General features: G+C 40.0%; 1 protein-coding gene across 8 annotated transcripts in view; it reads left to right on the top strand.

The window, feature by feature from the left end:
* LOC129361157 (mitogen-activated protein kinase kinase kinase kinase 4-like) overlaps positions 1-18,644 on the top strand; it is an 87,096-nt gene that overhangs the window by 37,051 nt on the left and 31,401 nt on the right. For all 8 annotated transcript variants that reach the window (XM_055031886.1, XM_055031884.1, XM_055031887.1 and 5 more), the window contains exons 3-5: positions 2,429-2,485; positions 14,968-15,093; positions 18,370-18,480. In XM_055031886.1, coding sequence (XP_054887861.1) covers positions 2,471-2,485; positions 14,968-15,093; positions 18,370-18,480 — 252 coding nt within the window. In that variant the 5' untranslated portion in view covers positions 2,429-2,470. The remainder of the gene's footprint in view (positions 1-2,428; positions 2,486-14,967; positions 15,094-18,369; positions 18,481-18,644) is intronic.

Raw genomic sequence — 18,644 nt, 5'->3', positions numbered from 1 at the left:
AATCAGGAAGCCACAACCGGCTCCAGTTGCGTCTGGTCCAACTCGCTCTCTCTGTCTTTTTTTTTGTTTTTTAATTTAGCAATTTTTGTTTCCTGATTGGTTCCGGATGAAGCACGTTTCCTTTCCTCCAGCTCTCCCCATCAAAACACTTACCTCATTTCTTTATTTCACTTTTCGTTTGTGACTGACAATGTCGTTCCAGAATAATCGTCCTTTGAGGAAACATCTATATCTATTCGTGACTAAAGCCGGCCTAGAAACAAATCTGCGTGTAAGCGCCTTCGCAGATGTAACACAACTGAGAGCCAATTTCTGTTTTAGCGTCACACTGACACCAACTTTCTGTAGAAATCTGATTAGGTCTATATCTGTCATCAGCAGATTGAGAGCCGTTTTAATGGCAGACAGATGGGATTTCTCTCTCTGGGCCGGCCAGGTGTGTGCCTGGGTCTGCGTCTCGGTGTCGAACAAAGGAACCAGAGAGGGTGATGTCATCTTCTAGCCGTTGTGGGTCTGTTTTGTGCGTCGGGACTACAGAAGGGGATGGTGGCGAGTGTGGAGGGGGGCTCCATACTGAGGTCACCTTTCTCAAACACAAAGAATCGGCTCAGCTACAGAAACATGTTCACAGTTGAAACAACATCTTTTGGGTGATTAGTTCAGTGACACATCATATTTTCCCCCCCACACACAGTGTGTGTGTGAACACAGTTATAAATGTGGGGTTCTTTTTCACTTCAGAGACTCAGTGTAACTCAACCCCAGGAAGGAAAAAATCACGTTTCTTCATCAGTGTCTGTCATGATGTAATCTGCATGATACCAGCTGCTGTCTTGAGTGTGTGTTGATGTGTGGTGTGTGTCCACCTGAGCTCATTTGTCAGCGAGTGAATGTATGTTCAGGTCGTCGGGGGTCACATGCGATGTTCCTCATGCGGCGCTTAAATTGAACAGTTTGTGAGACTGGGAACAAAGTCTGATCTATTCAGCTGGTCTGTCATGGTTGAGATTTGACTTGAAGAGTGTCTATGTGCCGTCATTTGGGAAGAGATGAGACAAGCAAGAAATAAACGCAAGAGTTAATCGAGGACTGGAATGTATGGATAGAGCCAAAATCAGATTTGATCGTTCTTCAACACTCTGATGTTGGTGTCTGAGGGACACAACTCAGATAAATTCATTAAACACATTCAGTAGTTAGTCATTTTATTATAGTCACAATTAAAATGATCTTCTGCAACCTCAAAGGCTATGTTACAGACAAGTTGCCTTCTTGGAGAGTGGTTTTTGTTAAGAGGTTCCCTGTTAGTTTTGACTCTGTTGTGTTCATCTTCAAATTTTCTTTATAGTTGGGGGTTCAACAAATCACTGTCCTGTTGTATGCTTTTCTCCAACACCACTTGCTTTAGCTTTAGTTAGAAAAAGTATTTAGTTTTGTCCACTTTTAGACATCATTCATAATGTTGGTTGAATGAAAGTTTGATGTTTCTATTTCAAGACGACTCGGTGAACAGGGGACTCTTTCTTTCTGTCCGTTTGTTAGGTTGCCTTCTCTTTACCCAACGTGTCTCTGGTGCTGTAGCACTTACAGGTTAACACCAGCTCACATTTGTCCTCCTGTCACTCTCAACCAGCCCTGACCTTTATTTGCTAACCCCGCCCTCACACGTATCGTACACACATTCCCACATGTCTCCAGTGGCCAAGCCCAAATGGGTTAATCTCTCATCGTTGAGTTTGCGGACTTCACCCATTCGTTTTAGCCCCCAGAGGGCCGAAGGTTTTGGGTGTCAAAGCTCCCGTTTTCTCACAAAAGAAAGTGGGATCATGTGGCAGTGCAGACGTGTATGACATGACAAGGTCCAACAGTCCAGCTGCGGTGTTATTTGGTTATTGCTTTTCTGTCTTTTAAAGGCTTTTTAACTCACTAATTACTGGAGGCTCTTTCTGTCCAGCTGTACTGGGTATAACAAGAGTATGTTTGTGCTCTGTTGGTGGAGGGTTGTGTTTCTTTTTTTTCCCTCCTTGCCTGAATGCACACTGAGTTAAGTCTGTTAAAGAATGCCGAATGTTTGGATGTTCGTCTGTGATTCTCTATGCCATTGTGGCAGAAAATAACATGCTTCCAATGCGGTTTTTGGTTTTATGACCAAATGAATCACCCCGAATGCTTTCGCAGCCTATAAAACTGTCATTTCGAAGGCTTTTTTGATTCCTAGCATCACTTTGCAAAGCTGGTCCACAGAGGAAATTGGTCATTTTGTGCTTTTGTAAACAAAATGGAGGAAGTCAGAGTGTCATCATTGTCTATGTGTGCAAAGGGTTGCCTTATAGCAGAACTATTCACACAAAAAATAGGCACATATATTGAGTAATTACCCAGAATCACTGGTTTGTGGTTTTCTCATCTCTTTCTGTTTGTTTTCCAGGGTCGACATGTCAAGACGGGACAGCTGGCGGCCATTAAGGTCATGGACGTCACAGAGGTCAGTGAGATCACTTCATCTTTTATTACCGTCAGATGGGATTGTAAATTCCAACAAGTTGGCATACAAACCATGCTGGTGTATATTGGTGGTGGAAGTGAAATAATTTATGCAGATTTGAATGGTTAAAATATTTGGGGAAGCGCATGTTGTCCAACTGAAAGCTGTAAAATTACACTTGAACGATTTATTTTAATAAACGAAAATATACAGATGTTCTCAATGAAGTTAAAACTTGGCTTTTACTTTGAGTTTTTGACCAGGTGGAGCCCTTAAAAATTAGAATAATTCATTATAGATGAGTACAATAGAATGTTTTTCCCTTTAGATTGCAAAAATATTAGTTTTGTGTTCCTCTGCAGAATTTTGATCATCAAAGCATGAATATTTGCTTCTTCTGGAGCTTTTTATATATAAATATAAATATTTATTCGAAGACCTAACAAAATGGAAATATAGATAAAGAAATAAAGAATGACGTTATCTCAGTCATTCTGTCCAAATAGAACGGTCTGTTCTAGTTCGTGGTCTCCATCCCATTCCTGTCGGACAAAATCCGCTTCTTTGACCAATCTTAAAAGTTACTCAGCAGATTTGTTGAAGCCGTGCAGAGAAATCCACTTATTGGGAAGCTGTTTCAAAATCCCGCCATGACATTTTGAGCGAGAGCCTCGCTGTGGCCGTCAGCAGCAAATCTGCATTTCTAACCATTGAGATCAAAGAGCGGCAAGCAGGGGGATAGATCAGCGATGTTTATGGATTCATGTGAGCCGCATCGCCGAGGAGAAATGCAAGTGTTGGGGAATCAGGACATGGCAGGACCTTTTTAACTCTATTCCAGTCGAATGTTTGGATTAGTCTTTTTTTCCCTCTCGCTCCAGCTGTTATCTAAAATAAATGTACAGTTCCATTCTGGACGCCCGCCAAGAACGACAGCTGGATGGAGGAAGTTGGTGGCACTGGGACGGATTGAATCGGCAGTTCTGGGGAAACACTAAGCACTTCTGTTCCACATTTCTTTGGACGTAAAGAAAGGAGTGTTCAAATGTCAAGGATCCACAAAATCCCATGACTTATTTCTTCTAGACGCATAGGTGTCCACCTTCAACTCCCTGTGTATAATACACATAAGTGGTCTGACCCACATACAGCTTCCTGTTCTACATATTGTTTGGCAGAAGAAAGCAGGGCTGGACGAAAGATGACCAGCTAGGAGAGGAGAGAGGATGTAGACTAAAATTAGGTTCACATGGTTTATGTGTTATAAAACATTTGCAGTTGGGGTAAACAGACTCTGTAAGTTGTGGGGTTGTAACATATAAATGTTCTAGTCTTCTTAAGGTTTGCTGTACTTTATAGAAGCACACCTAACCTTCTTTCTCACTGTGCAACCCAAGATAGACTAACTTTTTTCTGTTCTATATGAGAAAGAACAAAGTTATTCCTCCTTGTTATAAATGTCAGACGAACAAAAAAAGGATAGTTTGGATGGTTCCTTCAGACAGTTGCTGCAACTTGGTCAGGTTTGTAGGCCAACTTCCTCACATGCATCTTCATAGCCCACATTCTGCCCACTCCACTGGCTGCGACATACCAGTATTGTTACGGTGTTGTACGGGACAACACCGTAACAATTTTAGAAATTTTAGAGATCCCCTCTAAAATTTGTACAACTGCACATTTTAATGGTTCGAACACCACAATCCAATTATTATGCACATCTTGGCACTACTGCAGATCTACTGTCTCCCTTATTTCCGCTCTTTTTGGTACAGCCAGTGGGAAATAAATGGTGCTTCCGGATTGGCTGCTTTGTAAACACCAGCCTATAGTAGTCAAGACACATTACGCCAGTATTTCAGCTTCCCAAACTGCGTTTTCTTTTGAATATTGTAGATACTTTTGAGTAATTGGATTTTCCTCCAAAAATTTGCCGTCTCATTCCACAGAAAATGCTGAAGTGCGGATAGCCGAAGCTGGAACTGTGCAATCCTTCACAACAGCATTGAAGAGGATGAAGCAAAATTAAGAAATGAGACGTTGATGATCACGTGGCTTTGACTTGGCTTTCAGGAGACAAATAAGCAAACTGGTTGTTTCACATAACCACTTCAGAACTGGGTTAAGCACCAGAGTCAGTTAACCTCTTTCATGCATTAAAAATCAACGTCACACCAATAGCTACACCGTAACGTTGACTACGGTATAGATCTAACCGAATTGGTCTATTTCATAAGAGTTTTATGCCGCGGCCTGTCTGTTGAGCGATGGTTCAGTAGCAACCTTCTCCCATGTTTAGAGAAGACTGATGTCAGTGCAGTGCTGGGACGAGAAGACTGGAATGTTGTGGGTCACCGCTTGCAGTGGGACGGCTTCAGGAGCTTCTGTTTCAGATGGATAGGCTGCAGCCGCTTCAGGTTCGAACTCATGTCTGTAGCACATGCGTCAAGTTAATTCAGTGGCCTGCTTAGTTCATCTGTTTTAGGTTGCTGGAAAATTACTCAGGCACACTACGAACTCTCTTGTGCTTCAAAACTACACCGCCCATCACATGTTGTGAATATGCATTCTGTTTTGAAGCGATTGCTCCTCCAAAGCAGGAGTTTGTCTAAATGGATGTTATCCCAATCAATGAGCGCTGATGGGTTGTAAGAGGACAAAATTGAAGGGAGGGAACAGAGTGAGAGAAATCATGGTAAGAAAGAGTCTAAGAGCTGAGATAAGGAGAAGAAATGGGCGAGTTTCCCCTCTGCTTTACTCCACTAAGAAGGTTCATCTAAAGTGCAGTGGGACGGGCGCCTGCTGCTGCCTGCCTAATTTTTATTTCCTCAGCTCTCCTGCTTACATCTCTGTACATCCACCCTGTCAAGACCAGTGTTGTATAAAGTACTGAAATCTCAGAATCAAGTAAAAGTATAGGTAACTCTCCAAAATATGACTTTGGTAAAAGTCCAAGTCACTGAATGAAATGTTACTTGAGTTAAAGTCTTAAAGTATCTGAAATGTCTTGTACTTAAGTATGGAAATTACTGTAAAAATGGATGTACTCAAGTAATGTAATGAAAAGTGTAAGTAAAAAGTAAAACAAGGCAAATGCAGTTTGAATGACATTTTTTATATTTTGGTAAACTTGTCAAATTCAAACCCCGAATCTGACGCCACAGATTGACGTCATGACCGTCTGAACCAAAGTCTTTGAATGGAGGCTGTTTGTAATTTGGTCACCAATCCCTTTTCTGTCTTGCAGACTGTAAGAACAGTCTGCAAGGTTAGATTATCATTTCTGCCTTTACCCCTCTACATCTATCCCTCCATCTTTTTAGATGTAGGTTTCATCATAGACTGAAGACGAGGGTTCATTGACAAGTCCAGCCACATGAGACGAAAAAGAAAAGTATTAGTGCTTTTTTTTAAAGACGTAGTCTTTAAAAAAAAGCGACAAGGCTTGACCTTGCCACTCGAGGGGCCTTTTTTAAAAAAGACAAAAGTCTTTAAAAAAGAGGCCATGTCACTAATACTTCCCTTTTCCATCTCTTTGTGGCTGCATTGTCAACGAACCCTCTTCTTCAGTCTATGCTAAAGCCTACATCTACAAAAGTAGATGTAGAGAGAGGGTAAAGGCAGAAATGATAATCTGGCCTTCCTCCAAGAGGTTCGTTCTTACAGTGAGCCTGCAAGACAGAAAAAGGATCAGTAAAGGTCGCAAAAGGCCTACATTCAAAGACTCTGGTTCAGCCGGTCATTGACGTCAGTCCGTGACGTCACAGTTCTATTTACATACAATCTGTGACGTCACAGTATTTTAATGTAGGCCCTTTATGGGTGACCAGACGTCCCTGATTTTCCGGAAAAGTCCCCGATTTTAGCATTTTATGAATGAGGGGAAGAAAAAAAAAAGTTCCCTTTATTACGGTGGCCGGAAACTTCATTGCCCCTTTTCCACCTGCTCGGCAGGGAGTGGTAAAAAGCGTGTTGCGCGCAACCATAGCACTTACGGTAGCTGCTCGCTCCTGTTAACGTTACAGAGAAGACGAGCATCGCAGCCAACAGCCAATAAACATCAAGAAAAGCAGCGCGCGCTGCCAGAAAAGACAACAAGCTGGAAGAAGAGAGCTCGAGTTTTCACCTGCTGACCTGATTCGGTACAACGTGTTTTGTCTGAACGGGGCTAATCTTTGCCGTCATAAAGATTTGGATCAATAAACAAACACATCAAGACGACGAACAGCTACAGAATTAGCCAGAGAGAGAAATCGCAACAGGGTGATAAATCATCGCAAAGGAAGATGTTTTGCAATTAACAAATGGTCATCGTCGGGTCGTATTTTCCAAGTGTAAAGCAGTGCTTAAGTGTTCCAACAGAGGGTGCTGTTGTTTTCTCTAAATGCTGGCACTACCGCAATTCTGACATGTTGTCCTGTCGGGGACACCGTAGTGCCGGAGATTTTTGTGCGCGAGCTGCCGTATTCCTTACGGTGTGTTTACCGCCTGTAAGGTAAGCAGCGGCTCTGTTAGCCCGGTGTAAGATATACATTACATTAATATAATGAGCTGGTGATGTTTGATTATTTTGTGAAAGGAAAACGATTGAATGCTGACGGTGTGTTTACTGCCTGTAAGGTGGACGAAATAAATGCGCCAAAGTCTCCCCACAACGAATAGCCGCAGGAAGAACATTAATGACAAACTCAAGAGAATTGTGATATGAATGGTTACTAAGAAAGAGTCCAGAACAACCAAGTCCAGAAAGTAAAAGTCCAAGGTCAAGGTGGGCTTCATGTGAGATGACCAAGGAGGAAAGCAAACAATTAAAAAGTGAGACTGGAATTTATCAGAGACCTTTGGACAGAAGAGACAAAAGGTCCATCAGCTCTAAGGTCACAGACACCAAACCTCTAATAAGTTTGAACCTTTTGCAGTGTATAACAGCATTCCTGCTGTTATACACTGCTTAAAAAAATAAAGGGAACACTCAACTGTTATTTGAGTGTCGAGTGTTCCCTTTATTTATTTTTTTGAGCAGTATATTTGATTTTTAATGTTTAAGTATTAATAAATATGTAAACCATAATTGTCCCAGTTTCTTCATTTTATCTTGATACATTTGCTCTTTCTCTATTGCTGAGTGAGAAATGTCCAAAGATTTAGTCTTGGAAATCTGGTCACCTTTCATGCAAATGAACATTTCCTGTATGTCAAAATGAACTTCACTTCAGTCGTCAGGATGGATGAAAAAGTAAAAGGGCCCGCATGCAAATGCCGTAAGTAAATAGTACTGTGATGTCACCTCCACCTGATTGGCTCATCTTGTCACGTGATCCTGTTGCATATTCAAAGCCCTAATCATACGTCACAGAATGACGTCATGACGTATGAACCAGAGTCTTTGAATGTCGGCCCTCTGCCACCATTTGGTCACTAATCTTTTTTCTCTCTTGCGGGCTGTTTGTGAGAACGAACCAGCTAGAGGAAGGCGAGATTATCATCTCTGCCTTTACCTCCCTCTGCATCTGTCCCTCCATCTTTTTAGATGCAGGTGCTATCACAGACTGAGGACCAGGGTTCGTTGACAAGTCCAGCCACATGAGACGAAAAAGAAAAGTATTAGTGCCTCGGCCCTTTTTTTTAGAGACTTAGTCTTTAAAAAAAGACGTGGTTTGAGTTTGCCACTCGAGGGGCCTCTTTTTTTGAAGACTACGTCTTTAAGAAAAGAGGCCATGGCACTAATACTTTTCTTTTTCGTCTCATGTGGCTGGACTTGTCAACGAACCCTCTTCTTCAGACTGTGCTAGAACCTGCATCTACAAAGATAGATGTAGAAAGAGGTAAAGGCAGAAATGATAATCTAGCCAGCCTCTAACTGGTTAGTTCTTACACCCTGCGAAACAGGAAAGGGATTAGTGTTAATTTTAACTCTTTAGTACCTTAGTTAGACATTTAACCCTGCGTAACACTAACTCTTATTAGACATTCAGTAGAAACTTACTGAATACCAGGTTGGTCTGTTCTGCCAACCTGGTAATATCCAGCAATCTGCATGTGTTAAAAAGAAAATCTACTATATCTTATTACATGAATTGCATGCGATACTTTTTCCACCTTGCACTTTGAATAATTCTACATACTGAAGAAATATGTGTTAAACGTACTGTTATTTGTATTCTCATGTATGCCCAACCTTTTGATAAGCTATCTTTGAATGAAAGCGACGTGTAAACATGAAAGTACGTTATTCCACGTTGAAAAATGTTTTATAATTATGGGTCATGTTTCAAAATAAATTCATCTTTTAAAATCATTGCCTCTTTATTAGATGTTTATTTTCCAAAGACTTTTTAAAAGTTCCAAATAATAATATGTCCACCTCTTTAGTAATAGATTAGATTAGTAATTATCTTACGTAGAGCTCTTATGAAATTGAAAAAGTAGAATGGGAGAATTGATATTTAGAATAAAACACCGACAATCTGTGTTAGTGACAGCACTCACTAACACAGATTCACATTCAGATACTGGATGTGAAGCAGTTCATCTGCAGTCAGGGAATACCATTATCAGATTTAACCATACAAAAGGTTAAACTTGTTTTTTTTTTTTTTTAAATCACTGACCATAACATTGACTATTGCTTCTGTTGTAAGTCCCGGGTGTCAGGACTACTGTAACAGTAATGATACAACCTGGAGGACAAACAAACAGGAGTCAGTGTGACCGGTGTACTTCTGCGTTGTGTGTGTGGTGATCGGACAAACCACAAAGCACCAAGTCTGGGTTTGGAGGCGATCTCCATTTATTAATCTGTAAATCGGGAGATATTAGCATTAGCACATAGAAACAGGTGCATCCTATTGGTGGTGATGAACAAGCCCAGGCATCAAAGTCAGCTACCGACTTTGTTTCAGTCAATCAGTAGGTTGGGTCAAAACACTTGCGTTTCTCTCGCTCACTTTTTTGTAACGAGTAACTAAACCACACATTGAAAATGTATCGGAGTAAAAGTATGCAATTAAGTTCGGAAATATAGTGAAGTAAAAGTGAAAGTTATCAAAAATTTTCATACTCGAGGAAAGTATGAAGTACTCCAAAATATACTTGAGTAAAGTGAAGTATTTTTACTTAGTTACTATACAACACTGGTCAAGACCATTCATTTAGTTTTTTTATTATTAGTATTATTACAGTTGATCTCGTTCTACTTCTCTGCTCTTTTTACTCTAAACCCCGTTTGTTGTTTCTGTTACGAGCCGCCATCTTTGTTGGGCTCACGAGAGAGAAAACGTGACAGAAATAACACAGGAGGACAGGAGACAGATGTGACTGCAGCATCTGTATGCTGTGTCTCCAGCTGCAGCTGGTGGCTTGACGTAATTGACCAGGGTTCAGGTGGAAAGACATTGTTCTTGATTAGTGAGAAACGAGAAATTTCTCTCAGCTCCTCTGGGGGATTTGTCTGCTTTTCTTCACATTTTTGTTCTCCTTTACCTTTTCGTCTCTCTGGGAGTATTTTGCTTGTAGGATGAAATGAGCACTCTGTCACCTCCCACCCCTTTCCACCACTTGCTGCAGAAGGGTGAAACAAAAACCAATGTTTGAGGACGCCTGTTTCCAAAGATAGCTCGCTAGCTATCTCAGATAGATGGGTAGAAAACGGTCAATAAAGGTGATTGTATTGCTAATTCTGAATATTGCAGCAGGAATCATCACTCATCAGACCAGGGAACCTTTTGCAACCTAGATTCCTAAATTCATCAAATTTGTGTTTGTGTTAGGAAGTACTTGTTTAGTTCAGTTGTTCTCAATGATTAGTGAGTCAGGCATAAATAATATTTCATCTCATGCTGCCTGATGCAGATTTACTTACCTCAGAATACTGAATGCTTGAAGTGTTTTAAGCATTTAAAGATACAAATATACTGTAAGAAGGAACTTTGTCTCTTCCTCCACATTGGAACATATCAGCATCTTCAAATCTTGAAAGGAATGAAGTTACTTCAGTAAAAATAAAAAAAAATCCACACAAAGTGTCTGGTCTTAATTATAATTTTATAAATCCTAAACACATCGTACTTTTCTATTTTAGATACACATAAGAGGACACATACTCTGCAAATTCTTACTTTGAATGAGGGTTAGCTAATGCCATATTTCACTTATTGACTCAGCAGCTTCATGGGGTCTGTACTTTGCGTTTTGTATTCACAAAAATCCTTTCAGTATTTCAGCAGAAGCTAATTCAAATATTTAGGATGATGGACCATTTTGGCCTAATGGTGTAAAAATTTGGCAAATTAAACACTTGCAAATGGAATAAAAAGGAATTTGTTTGATTGAAACGTCGGTAGGCGAGTTCATCGGCAGGTAAAATGTCATTATGTGATCAAAGATATGGCTTATCACACATTTTATTTTCAGACATACAAAATATCTAAGGTTTATAAATCTACATGTATCCACACACTGTCTGCTACTAAAACAAATAATTACCCGTGTGTGTCGTGTTCAGATCAAACCTCCTGCTATCAATTTCTTGTGTTGCTGAGTAACAAGGAGGGGTTTTCAGACATGTCCTTTTTTTTATTTTTTAGATATGAGAAAAAAATGCTTTAGAAATGAAGAGGGACGGGGTATTTAAAAAGATTGTCCAACTCCTTCAGAACGACTCGGTGTTTGCTAGACATGTCAACGCCTGTTGGTCCCTTGAGGCCAAAACCTTGATTTCTCCATCACATTTCTGCCTTGTGGCTGTCCACTCCCCTGGTGTCGTGGTTCTCTTAGCTCGGCTCCCATTGTGTGCTGTAATATTATAGCAACAATATGGCTGCCACCGAGTCTCCCCGCATCTGTCATACCCAGGAATGATAATGAGAGGCTTCAGGGCGCTTTGTTTTGAACGAATGACTGCACTTAAAGGAAAGTAAGGGGAACAGGATGACGAAGGAGAAAAGGGAAGCAGCTACGTTGTAATAATTAATAAATGACTGTGGCACTGAAGTCATTATGGGAGGCAATAACGGAAAGTGATGCTGCAAGGACAAGAAGGACGGAGACCAATGCACAAAATAAAGGTGCAGGGTCCAAATAAGCTGATGAGGAAGAGACGATAGTTTTTATTTTTTTGACCGGGTCGTCCTTTGTTTTCATCGGCCCATATCTGATGAGTCAGTTGACTGATGGTGGCCGGGTGGGTATCTCCTGGTGGTCTGCTGCTGATGAGTGGATTAACAGACGAACTAGCTGGCTGGAGGTCTATCCCCACTGGATCCCTGACTGACTGGTTGGCAACCCGCCTTCTGAAATATCTGGCTGCCTGTTGGATTTCTGAAGCAGAAACCAGCTGACCAGCTGCTTGACAGTGACTTGAGGAGCTGACTGATTGACTGACTGTCTCACTGACTGACTGACTCACTGACTGACTTACTACCTGACTAATTGATTGACTGACTGATTCACTGACTGACTGTCTCACTGACTAATTGACTGACTGACTTACTCACTGACTAATTGACTGACTGACTCACTGACTAATTGACTGACTGACTTACTCACTGACTAATTGACTGACTGACTGACTGACTAATTGACTGACTTACTCACTGACTAATTGACTGACTGACTGACTATTTGACTGACTGACTGACTCACTGACTAATTGATTGAATGACTGACTGACTGTCTCACTGACTCACTGACTAATTGACTGACTGACTCACTCACTGACTAATTGATTGACTGACTGACTGTCTCACTGACTCACTGACTGACTGACTGACTGACTCACTGACTCACTCACTCTGTCCTCTCTATGAGAGTCAAATCTGACTCTCTCCAGACTGCTAAGGCAACAACAACAAGCTTACATGTTGTAATGTTTGCCTGCTACAGCTAGCAGCTGAATAAAACTGAATATTTATAGAACAAATCTACTCAAAGCTGTTTAGGTTGTTGAACTTTTAAATCCAGGGAAACAGTAAACTTAGATTCATTTTTAGCTGCAAAACTGAGCTGAAAATACGGCATTTTTAGATCAGCTTAACATATTAGCAGCTTAAGATTTATAAAAATAGGGAGTGGTTTGATAAAACAAGAAGACTTAGGCAGTAATGCTCTGAAAATGACAGCCAGGATATAAAAAAAACAGCTTTCAGACGACTTGGCATAAGGTCTACTGGATGTTCTTTATTTTAGAGATATGAAAACTCTTATTTTTAAACGCTGGAGTTTGGCCGCATTGCCCTTTAGCCTTGTTCTAAAATGGCATTGCAGCTTTGTTCAATAAAAATCCTGCTAAGGAAAGAAAACGTCACACATCCTAACAAGCAGATGGCAACCTGCAGTAGAAATGAGCCAACTTTACTTGCATGCGGTGGCTAGCCTAACCGCCCTCGGGTAGAAACTACTCCAAAGTAACGCAGCAGCCAGACGACTTTTTTTGTTGTTGTTGTTTTGACTCCCCAGTAGGTTGTTGTTAACAACCTTATGCAATAGTTTTCAGTCACATTGGTTGATACGGAGTCTTTGTTTCTGCGAAAAAGAAAAGAAACCCCACCTCAAAGCATGTGTTGATGTTACTTAATTGAACACAGAGCTCTGCTTGTGCTTCTTCTTCTTGGGTTTCTTCCTGCATATTTGCATGGCACAAACTGCACAGAGAGGCCAAAGACTGGGTAATTAATACACATTGGCAAGAATGGGATTCTCGTGGTTTTAAAAACTTGAGTAAAAGCTGCTGCAGTGTTGATGCTGACTACAAATTACTCTCATTTTCCTGACTGTCTCTTTCCCTTCATCCCTCCATGTGAGATTTGCCATTTCAAATTCTTTTTACTTACAAAGATGTTGTTGGTGTACAGAATGTACATGTAGGGCACTTCAATGAACAGAAAATGAAACTGCAGAAATAAATGACCATATGAATTATTGTAGTAATTACGAAAAATACCAGTCTGAGTGTTTAAACCTATAGTTTGAAACCACAACATATGACATGATCGAATTGCATTCATTCAAGACTAAAACGCGTCAACCGATCACTTTTGCTAAAATACAACATTGATTTTTGAAATGATCGTCAACCACTTCAGAAATCAATTAATCGTTCACCAGAGAATACAAGCTATAAATAAAAAGACCACTTGGTGTGAAAAATACAACTGACTGTAAAATAAAATGTTTATTTTCTTATTTAAAAATTAGTTGAATTACTTGTTTTTTTCCATTTTTTAATGTGTTGCTAACATATTCTGATATTGCTACACAGATGTAAAGGAAGAACCCTCTAAATTTTGTATTAGTTTTCAAGGTGCTTATTGCAGAGAATATTATGGCTTCTGAAATTAGCAAGTTAGTTTTTCCCACTATCTGTTTGAAAAATAAACCATTTTAAAACTAAACACTTAGAACTGATGCTGCCTTTTTTACTTACAGTGTCTTGGTCAAACAGTACAGCACAGATGATTTAAGTGATTGTTTCTTCACTTTGATGGGGTCTGAGCTGACGATGCTGTCGCTTGTACAGGGAAAGGTTGTTTTGTACTCAATGATCTGCAAGTTCAACAGAGAAGGAACATCAGTAGTGATAAATGTCATAAAGTCCCAAGCCATGGTGTGAAAATCCAAATGTTTTTCTTCTTCAAATCCTCTGAGTTTTTGGATGTCGAAGCATGTACCGATCATTTGTAAATCGAAATGCGCTTGCCACGGTAAAAATGTCAAGTCTTGTTTGTCAGTTCGGTTGATCAAGCTCGGCCGCAGGGCAGCACCGAAAACTGTCGCCGGGCTTCAGTGACGAGGGAGCGATGGAGAAATAACCACTGGATCTTATTATGTTGTATGTAAAACCCAGAGAGACGATGGTTCTGTTTGGGTCTGTTATGAGTTTCAGCTGTTTGTTTGGAATGGAGGGACATAGTTCGGTTCCCTGTGTGGACCGGTTTTCCATAAACACACTGGAAAACAAGTTATGGGAAAAAATAAATACATTTTTTTTTTAAGTTTTCAGTGAAGAGGAGGAAGACCTTTTTCTATATAAATGACGGTTTCTCGCTAATCAATGAGGAACAAGCCTGAATTTGAGAGAAAAAAAAAATTTCTAGTCAATTATTATTTTTCTCAAATTTGGGCTTTGTGTGCTTCAGTAAAGGACAACATAACCATTTCTTTATCTTGAACTTATTTTAAAGACACAAAACCAGCAGAGATGGAGTACAAGGGAGTGTTTCATGCCTTTCTGTTCCCTCAAAAAGACAAATTTCAAGAGGATATTAAAGTTGATTTGAAAAGACAAGACAAAAGACAAAATTATGTTAAAAATGTCACCCAGTTCAGTTTTTAGTTTTTATTTTTGGGTTTTTTTGGTTCTCGAAGAAAGTTTTTGTTACTTTAACCACAAGAATGGAAATAACTTCTGAGATTGATGCGTAAAACAGGGAATTATAGTGATGTACTTTCAACGTGACATGACTGCATCTGTTATTCTTCCATAGGATGAAGAGGAGGAAATTAAGCTGGAAATCAACATGCTGAAGAAGTATTCACACCACAGAAATATAGCCACATACTATGGAGCTTTCATCAAGAAAAGTCCACCGGGCCACGATGACCAACTCTGGGTGAGTTGACCTCGTTAGTAACACTAAAAGTTCTGTACCATAAGCATATATATCTCCATTGGTGTTATATCCTGGGTCACGCTAATTTGCATACAGACTCCACAGATGCTGCCGCAGTGATGCTGTAATAAAATGATTAAACTCATGCCGTGCTGCACAGAGGCTCTGTCTGCGCTAGTGAGCAAAAAAAGAAGAAAAAATAGAGAGGAGATTCTCTGTAAAAATTTAATTCTGCATGTTAGCTCAAGTTTATCGTAAACATGTGCATTTCTATCAGGGCCCGCAAGTAGGAACTGGTGGAGTCAACCTGAGTTGGCAAAGACAGGCGGCGGTTTCTAGTTAATCTGGTTTCGGCTCAGGTGTTCAGTAAATACAGGCTGCATGATCAGGTGAATAAATGACACCACCGTGCTGTCAGATGACGCTTCCCCTTTCTTAGTTTATGAGCAGTGACAGCATAACTGGGTCATTTATTCGCAGGACGAGAGTCAACATTATCTAAGCTACCTAAAACATGTTCCCTTCATCTTTCAGGAAGTTGCATTTTAACACAAAGCTGCACGCTTTATTTGACGGGAACCTGGTGTAATGAATAACCGCAGTAAAACAATAGGCTGTTATGAAAAGAACTGGTTGTATAAAGGAACTTAAATCATTATTGTGGCACAGCAGCTGAATAAGAATAATGAGCATCAAAATGTTCATTTGGGATATTTTCAGCTGTTTTTATTCACTTCAGCTGTGTTTTATTAGTCGTAATGTAGAGTGGTGGTGTCATTTGAACTCTAGTGATAGATTACTCTCACAATAATGAGAAATAAATGAGCAGCGGTTTAATAGTCAAATCGTGTTGCTTGAACAGATTGGTGAAGCCTTTAATAATGAAATGATAAAATCCCCCATCTGGAAAAAGGGTTGCATTCAAGTCTGGTTTTAATGAGCTAATCAGTTAAACCAGACAACAGCCGAACAATGTTAGCTCAGTTTATATGACAGTAATAATTCCCAAAAAACAGATTTGCTTATTTATTTATTTAAAAAAAGGGGTTTTAATATAATTTAAATTAAACTGTTGTAGTAGAGAAGGGGAACAGCCATGAAATGTTTTATAAATCAAGACAGATTCTTGATTCTTTAAAATGTCAAAAAATCAAAACGTCTTTTAAGGTTCTGTCACACTTAAGAGACATGACAGAACCTAATACTCTCCAAATTCTCCTTCACTTTTTATTCATACTGAGAATCACATGCTGTCTTTTTTGATATGCTAGCAAACAGTGACAGCAGTTAAATAGCGAGGTCTGACGGGTTCGTATTGCTGATCATTTCTGAATTTAAGATCAGTTAGTGTCCTTCACATGTGAATGCTAACGAGAAAAACCGATTAACGGAGTTGCTTGTTCTATGACCAGTGGGAGCAATATTTCCGTTACCCCACAGCACAGCCATGTGTTTGTTTTCACAGCTGCTCCTTTAACCTCCTTTAACGGTTTCCACTCGTACATCACCATGCTGTCCACTGTGTGTGCATAGGAGGCACAAAGCCCCGAGTTTTATGATGATTATGTTGTTAAGTGAGCATCTCTGAAGATGCGGCTTCCTCTTCTGAGTGGAAGCACTTAGCGTCCTTGTGAGGCATCTTCAGGTTGACGTGTGGAGATGCAGAAAAGCACCACAGGCTTTTAAGTCACATATAACTTTTGGGTCTGTGCAAAAATGTAAGGGATAAAATGAAGAAGTAGCTGAAACAAAGTATTTCAAGCATATTTAAAGATCCTGATTTTTTTTATCCGAACATGTATGAGGTGATTGCAAAGGATTTCAACAGAAATTTGCTGGATTTGTTCTCTCATAGCTGAATGTGTGAAAGTTGTAGGATAAAAACAAAGCCAGGAGTAAAGTGAATGTCAAAGCATCTGAAAGTATGTTGAGGGCTCTAAGGTAGCATTTCTCTCAACAGGAAAAATAACCAAAAAAAATGTATGAAGCAGCAACTCTCACCAGGACAAACAACTCCAGTAAACGACCCAGATTTTACAGAGGAGGCAATTAAAAGGAAACTCTGCTTGGATTCATAATGAAGTGCTCCAGATAAGAAGGGCTGCTACCTGGCACGTCAGCATTTCTTGAGTATTTTAGAGTTTATAGGTGACAACAGTTCTGACGGGTTCAAGCCTGAAGTTTTGACAGTAATTTCTTAATTTGTCATGCTTTATTCCTCTGCTACAAAAAAAAAAGAACTCTATCTTGAAAGAATATTAAAAGGAGGCTTTGATTTGTTGCTGGAAAACTGAATCAGAAGAAGAGAATAACCTTAAAGTGTTGGATCTTTATGGTGTTAGACCAGTGGTCTCAAACTCCAGTACTTAAGGAGATGTGCCTTATTTCGTCCTACATTGAACAAATTAAACGACTAAACTGCCTCACTAGCATCCAGTCAGGCTGTAGAGAGCTCTGCTAACGAGCCGGTATTGGAGCCAGGTGTGTTGAAGCAGAGAGACATTTAAAAGTTGCGGGACAGCAGCTGTTTGAGACGACTGTGTTAGGCTGTCCACAAATTCTAGGAAAGTTGTAGATATTAACAAAACATAAACACGGCGTTTCTGGAATCCCTATAAAATAAACTGTACTAAGACTCAACATGGTGTTAAAATGGTAAATTTGTTTCTCCTTCTTTCATGCTAGTTTTCTTATTAGCACAAGAGCTCCAGTCTGAATTTAGCTAATTTTGACCTTAAGATCCAGATTTTGGCCAACTGGGATTAGGAGCAGAGGCAACACCATCATCAAGTTTATGTTTTTAGTTAACTTTAGCATCTTCTACTAGCAGTTTGTACGGTTAGCACGCCTAGCAACTAACTGTGCAAATGATTAAGGAGTTCACGTTTTTAGCTCGCATCTATTAGCGGTCGACATAATTTGAACAGTAATCTCGCTTGGTGCACCTCAGCTACAGATAGCACCCACCACAATCAGTTTGCTTACTCTTTAAAACCCACTGGTTTCTATTCAAATGCAAAGTTTTTAGGTGATGGCCGATGAAAGGACCAAAGGTGGAGAAAGGAGAGTGCTTATTTAGAGATTTGCATTGTTTTTCAGCTGAACTAGGCTATATTATTAGTTTAGTGAAAGGCAAATAAGTTGGGTGGTTTTGCCTTATTTCTTGACATGTTTGTTTTGGGGGAAACAAATCAACATTTAACTTTAGGTCATTTGAGAAGTGTCAGATAACGAAGGATCATCTCTAACTTGTTATCTGTACGTTCTGCCCTTCAGCTTGTCATGGAGTTCTGTGGCGCCGGCTCCATCACCGATCTGGTGAAAAACACCAAGGGCAACTCACTGAAGGAGGACTGGATCGCCTACATCTCCAGAGAGATCCTCAGGGTGCGCTACCAACACTTTCACTGCATTGTTCTCTGTCATAGGCTTTCCACATCATCATTTGTATATTACAAAAACAAAAAAAAACAAAAATCATATCTCCTTTTGATTTTGCACTAGATTTGCATTTGAACAAATAGCGAGTATGCAGTGGAAAATGTTCTTTG

This window comes from Poeciliopsis prolifica, unplaced genomic scaffold, assembly GCF_027474105.1.
Source record: "Poeciliopsis prolifica strain line A6 unplaced genomic scaffold, Auburn_PproV2 SCAFFOLD007, whole genome shotgun sequence".
Taxonomy (NCBI): Eukaryota; Metazoa; Chordata; class Actinopteri; order Cyprinodontiformes; family Poeciliidae; genus Poeciliopsis; species Poeciliopsis prolifica.
This window is presented reverse-complemented; position numbering and strand designations above follow the sequence as displayed.